The 7106-nt window shown below is 40.3% G+C and overlaps 1 protein-coding gene across 5 annotated transcripts in view; it reads right to left on the bottom strand.

Annotated features, from left to right (window-relative positions):
* Positions 1-7106, bottom strand: part of pax7a (paired box 7a) — a 180406-nt gene that overhangs the window by 83990 nt on the left and 89310 nt on the right. For all 5 annotated transcript variants that reach the window (XM_057846864.1, XM_057846866.1, XM_057846865.1 and 2 more), the window contains one exon: positions 5377-5542. In XM_057846864.1, coding sequence (XP_057702847.1) covers positions 5377-5542 — 166 coding nt within the window. The remainder of the gene's footprint in view (positions 1-5376; positions 5543-7106) is intronic.

The raw sequence follows: 7106 nt of genomic DNA, 5'->3' as shown, positions 1-7106 counted from the left end.
ACTAATTGTCAATTCAGCCAAGACCTTATAGTCATTTTTTTAGTAATAGGAGCAGCTGCGCCAATTTTACATCTGAGCTCATAATGTTACCTCAGCTATAACTGGTACTTGATTAAATTAAACTACCGTATTTTCCACACTATAAGGCGCATCGGAGTATAAGGTGACCCTTCAATGAATGGCCTTTTTTAAAACTGTTTTTACATATTGGGGGCACTGGATTATAAAGCGCAGTAGTAGTACCGTAATTTCTTGACTATAACGCACACCTGATTATAAGCCACACCAGCCATATTTCACAGAATTTTAGAGATAAATCCATATACATGCCTTATCTGACTATAAGCCGCAGGTGTCCATATCTTAACATTGGGTATTCACATAGATGTGACACAGAAATATTTCATCACCAACTCGTTTTGTCTGAATGCTTAAAAATAAACTTTAAAAAACAGGCACTACATTTGAGAAGATATATAATCCACTTTACCTTGCCTTCTAAACTTGAATGGAGGAAATCCTCTTAAATACGATTAACAGTGAAGGAGATAGTACCTTTTCTCGTAGGCACCGTCTAAATGTTTGCATTATTCAAACACACTTAATATAATCAATCAGGGAGTAGTATCTTTTCTCGTATTTACTGGGTCACTGTTTGTATTACATTAACACACCAGATATAAAATAAATAGCAATTATAACGTAGTTTAGGGAAAACTTAAACTATCTTATCACGGAAGCCCAACGTGTGCATCATGCAACTGACTGAACAAGATTGACGCTGACAAGCCCATGTCTGCACCACCAACTCTCGCAATCAGTTCTCCCGGACAGTCCAGAACAAATGGCAGGACGCCCAGTCCCAACACAAGGAACACCGGAGAACGTCAGATATCCAACTGATAACACGACTGATAAGACTCCAAGAGCCCCTTTGACGCTGAGGTGACAAAATCCACAACCCTCGTTCCCTTGACAAGAGTAACTCCCGAAACCTCCTGTCCAAGCCACAAGCAGACAATAATCCTAAACAACACCCAAACACACCCTTCTGCCCACAGCCCGCCCCGCGAGAGCCCTCAAAAAGACTGAATGTTTAACTAATCGTTGCCATTTTTTCTCAGGAACCTTTTGTTGACTTGTGATATGGTGACCTTGGATCCTCGCCTGGGTCCCTCTGTACTGTATGATTGCTGTCGACTCAATAAATAAATTGTCAAATTGCGTTTCGAAGCCTTTTTCCAGCTTTTAAAATGGAGTCAGTAAAGGGGTTAAGATTAACTAACTAGTTTGGCCTTTTAGCCGGGAGTCTCGCCGGCCCAGGTCGTTGGAGCCGCGCCAGCCGGTTCAGCTGCTGTTATATTGCAGCTCTGTTGTAGCATACCTTGGCAATAAATTCCTCCGAGTGTCAGTTGAAAACGGCTAATCAATGCTAGAATCACGTTCTCTTGTCATAGCATATAGTGGATACCCATCCATTTGAAATTGTTTTTTTGTAGTAGCATATAGGAGCCATATTCATCCATATTTTGAGTAAGCCTGTCGAGCTTCTGGCAAGCTTTATCGGTGCTAGTGTAGCGGTTGAGAGCTATGTCCTGGCAAAATTTGGAAAGCCGTTCTTTTAAAATATGTCTAATTATCAATTAGTATTTATTCTCAATTTTCAGCTTAGAAGTTTCGATATGTTTTGAATACAACAACGTAATTGAAATAACAATTGTAAGACATTACCTCCAATTTTTATGTGTTGATTTTTTAAATTATTACCGGTAGTACAATATTTGGTCAAATTTAAGTAAGGGCTCCTCCTACTGTCTACCACCGGCATGAAACAACAACAAAGTTAGCAGTTAATGTAAAACAATGCACAATACTGTGGTACCTCTACATCAGGGGTCGCGTTAACCGAATATTTTCCGTCGTTGACCGGTTTTTTAAAAGGGTGACGGAAAAAACTGAAGTCCATCCGTCATTTTGACAGGTTGCAATTCACACCCCAGACCACAGGGTGGCGAATCAGCATATTAATTAGCTATTGTCTCTCTTGATGCGTGACGTCGTTGGCCTTACTCGGAAAAATGTCAAGGCAACTGAGTGTCCGAAGTTTCTTCAAAAAGCCCCAAAACAACCATGGTGTTGATAAAAGAGGTGAAAAAAGAGGGACTGATGCACTGGAGGATGAAGGATGACAACGAATCAAGTGAATCGCCGGTTCACTCCTCACTGCGGCGAGCAGTTGAAACACCGCCAATTACCAGGAAGGGCAGAATTGGTAACATGGTGAAAGTGGCATAAAGCCAAAAAAGCGGACCAGACTAGCCAGAGCCTGAAATTATTTCAAGGAAAATATGGAGGGTGCCACCACTGTGTGTACTCTTTTTGCTAAGCTAAGCTCGCATACCACGATAGCACGTCGGCTATGGACGAACACTTGACGCGCCGTCACCCAGGTGTATTTCGGAAGACAACAGGAAACAACAAGCTAGCGGATTGTAAATCCATACAACTTTCTAACGATTTAAAAAAAAAAAAAAAAAAGAAGATGCCTTTATGTGTGTCGTATCAACGAGCATTTTTATTTAATAATAATAATAATTTTAAAAATATATATATATATAATGGAATTATATAATATTTTTATTATTATTAAATGTATTAGGATCATGGACCCACTTGGGGGGGGGGATATATATATCCTGTATATACATAATATAATAAAAATATATATGGAAACACAGCACTGGCCTGCTTACTGTAATCCATGACTGCACTAATGTTAGGTACTTTATATTATAAAATATTATTGTATTATTGTGTATATACATGAAGTGACTGCATCAAGATATAGTCATTTTAAAAATTTAAGTGACTGGTAAAAATAGATTATGACCGGATTTTTATGACCCTGTCAGTCAAAATGACAGACAACGAAAAAGTCTCGTGCAACCTCTGCTCTACATATGCATTTAATCTGTTCCAGGACCTGGTTTGTAAATTGAAATTCTTTTGGCGAGCGGGATTTTCACATTAGAATAAATGATAATTCGATTAATCCATTCCACAGCCCAAAAACTGCCCAATACTGCAGGTGCAATTACGGCCGTGTTGTCGAGCAGGGTCACTTACGCGCACACCATGCTATTTTTCTATCATTTCCATCCTAATTTCAATGCTAAGCGTCACCCTTTTCAATTTTTCACCACCTACAACCACCAACCTTCTTGGGACCCATGATGATTTCTCTCACAAGAAAATCCACCACCTGTCATAAATCATCGTACTTCGATCATGTCATCAGATGTCGTGACAAATGACAAGTCAAATTTTATATTGGATGTGAAGACTGTGTCATACTGTATCATAGCATATTGTGCCATGGACATATTTTGCCATCTTTGTGTGCTTTTCTTACGGCCCTGAATGACCACAATAGGTATCTGTTGACCGCCTTATCAGAAACTGTGCTTATGACTCACTGTCGTACCACCTAGGACCAGCTCTCAAGGTCTCTGTCAACAGTATAAAAAGACTTGCCCTGTAATGTGTTTCCTCGTACTTTTGCAAGATCACAGCCCTTGTCTGTATCACATTTGTACCCAGAATATTCTGCAATAAAACCTTCAAAGCAATACTGTTCATCTCCGGCCTCTAATTTACCAGCATTCTCACCACCGGACATTCGCGAAAGACAAAGAAAGAAAACTACGTCCTTCAACAGATGTCAAAAGGATCGTATGTCGGAGCGATCGTTTGTTGAGGTACCACTGTAATATACATTATATGGGGATGCGCAGAGCTATAATATGGTATTTTAGTGTTACAATCTCTCTGTAAGCTACTCCCCTAAATCCCACCACCTTGTACCAATGTATGTGTTTTATGTGAATTTGTTGTTGTTGACAACAAGTTACACAACATACAAGGGTACCTCTACTTACGAACGTCCCTACAAACAGTATTTTCAGGTTAAGACACGTTTAAACGGGCAAAATATTGTTCTCTTCTCCTCTCTTAACTCTTGTTAGGAAAGAAATTTCACGTTACAGGAAGCAAAAATACCATTAAAAACTGTAAAAGATATGTATGTACTTCCTGCTTTCTGCTTTTAAATATCGCACCATAAGATCCTGCTGCCCTAATGCTCATATTTCCCATCATGCTTAGCAATGGAATTCCACTCTCTTATTAGCCTATTGTTAATGACGTTTTAATTTGGAGTCGCAGCATGATGACGTGCACAGGCGCGATGGTGTTATTGTTGATATTGCGGGCTGACGTCTGAGCCAAATGCGCACAAGGCTCCTCGTATTTTTGTCTCACGAAGAGTTTTTTTAAGCCCACAGACGGTTCATTACATTACAACCAAATGAGAGCAAAGGTTTCCTCGCGTTTTTGTGTCAAGAAGAGTGAGATAGATGATAGGCACCATCGATCCCATGAAAGAGGGCATTGCCTCTCTTGAAAGTTAAGATATATTTTTCTCTTTTTTTTCTTTGCATTTTGTTCTATTAGCCACTTCATTACAGGTAACAGTTAGGTTAGGTATATGGAATGATTCAAATGTGTTTGGCTGTTGTTTTTCTTCCGGTTTTACCCCAATTATAAAATTTTATGTGCCATGTCAGTAGTGCTTGGAACGGATTAGTTCACGAAATTTTCAGATTACGAGACAACCTCCAGAACCAATTAATGTCATAAGTAAATGTACCACTGTATGAATAGTGGAATTGACTTTGCTAAAGTGCTAAACTGCGGATATGTTTTTTTCATTTGAGCAACAGAGACCCATAGACTTCATAATGGTATTGAGGGTCGGATCGGTCATGCACTGCGCCTCGCATTCAAGTTGGGGGCCGCCTACATCAAGAGGAGCTATTCACAAACACACTCATGCAGCGATCTAACGCCAGATTTCTGTTGAAAAAGTACGAAAGCTGTACCGCATACAAACAGGAAGGATTGTCTCAGGAGTGATTTGTTTGAGGATTCAAGGTAAATTTTAAATTTTTTCGTATCACGCATGCATCACAAGAATTTATAACGCAAAAAGATCTTTGTCTTTGATTCCACTCGGTCAGCTTTGATGGCCCATCAATGCAGGACCCCTATTTATCGGCCCCGCACCCTGTGTCTCGTCAATACATTATGAAGTCAATGAGAGACCCTTGACTGAACACAAAGGACAGCCGTTGTAACGATAGTGACTACACAGTATCGGCTGAATATTGGTAAGGACATGTCCCAAGCATTTGCACCTGGTTCTTCTGCAGACAATTTTGGTGAAGTGGTGTGATAGACACGAAGAACTTTGAAGATTGTTACTTAGCTCACAGTATGGACTTCGAAAGCTAAAATATTGCAGCATCGTGCACTCACCTTGTGATAGTGTGGTGCCGGGGTAGCTAGACTCTGGGAGTTGGTATGTGGGCAAAGTGGGCATGCCAGTGGGCGGGAATCCACCGGGAAGTAAGTGGTTAAAGGCAGCGAGCTGATTGGCACCGGCCTGTTTACGCCATCTGGCTCGTCTGTTGCTGAACCACACCTGTAGAAGACATCATGGGGAAAATATTCCTTAGACCAAAAACTAATTGTTTCAAGGGTTCAAATTGGTAAAAGTTGTTAAGTGGAGTGTGTGGATCAAATATTTCAGTATCTTTCACAACTTCTGACCACCAAACAGACAAAAAGAACAAAAAGGTCCATATCAATCCAAGCCAAACTGCATTGCTCTTATGTCATTTCATGGACAGTCAACATTTAACACTTTTCTTGTCTTTGTTATGAAACACAATAAGCGTAGTGATGGTTATTCATGGCGCTGATCGAGAAGAATCAGCAGGTTTTTCGATCCATCCAAGTGAGTAGCCAGGAGATACTGATATTTAGATAGTTGAATTACTGCCAATGCTTGCACATAACTCATATTGATACTATTTGGCCTCAACATTGCATACCCCTCAAACAAATAAAGTTCTATTCTAATCTGCGCTACACTTCTGAAGTGTTTAAAGGCAGGGTAAGAAACTTTTACTGGCTTTGGATTGGATGAAGCGGTCTCCAAAGGTACATACTTTAAAGGTGAAGACGGTAGCTTAAATGTTATTGCCAGCAGATGTATATCGCAACTTATAATGACTGCAATGACTACAACTTGCATAGACAATCTCAGCTTTCACAGTGCTGTCAGTTGCAGGTTTGACTTTCCAAAGAGTTGTTGGTTTGATGTGAACCAAAGAGGTCAGGATTATGGATACTTTTTTTCTCTCCATTTGTCTGTGAGAAATCTTATTTTTGCAGTTGTTTTGTAGGGGTGTGACAATACATCGATTCATCAATTGAAACAGGGGCAAAGCTTCACTGGGGTGTGGCCAGACCCGGGCCTCTAGGGCAGGGGTCTCCAACCTATTCCATAAAGTTTTAGCAAAAACCTCATTCGTTCAACGGTCTGTGTTGGTCTGGTTCGAACAAAAAGCAGGACCCACCAGCGGGCCTTGAGGACCGGTTTGGAGACTCTTGCTCTAGGGGTCTAAAAATGATATAGTGAGGAAAATAATTATTTGAACACCCTGCAATTTTGCAAGTTCTCCCACTTAAAAATGATGGGCGGGTTTGAAATGTTCATAGTAAGTGCTTGCCCACTGTGAGAGACAATCTTAAAAGAAATCCAGAAATCACAGTGTATGATTTTTTAACATTTTTTTTTTTTGTATTATACGTCTGCAAATAAGTATTTGAACACCTGAGAAAATCAATGTCAATATTTGGTACAGTAGCCTTTGTTTACAATTACAGAGGTCAAATGTTTCCTTTAACTTTTCACCAGGTTTGGACAGACTGCAGCAAGGATTTAGCACCTGTGCGCTACACAGATCTTCTCTAGATCAATCAGGTTTCTGGACTGTCACTGAAAAACACAGAGTTTGAGCTTACTCCAAAGATTGGGTTTAGGTCTGGAGACTGGCTCAGCCCCTTCAGAACCTTGATATGCTTTTTACGAAGCCACTCCTTGGATATACAGGCTGTCTGCTTCGGGCCATTGTCATGTTGGAAGACACAGTCACGACCCCATAAATGCTCTAACTGCGGGAAGGAGGTTATTCCCCAAA

Source organism: Corythoichthys intestinalis, chromosome 9 (assembly GCF_030265065.1).
Source record: "Corythoichthys intestinalis isolate RoL2023-P3 chromosome 9, ASM3026506v1, whole genome shotgun sequence".
NCBI lineage: Eukaryota > Metazoa > Chordata > Actinopteri > Syngnathiformes > Syngnathidae > Corythoichthys > Corythoichthys intestinalis.
The sequence above is the reverse complement of the archived record's forward strand: the minus strand, read 5'-3'. Positions and strand labels throughout refer to the sequence as shown.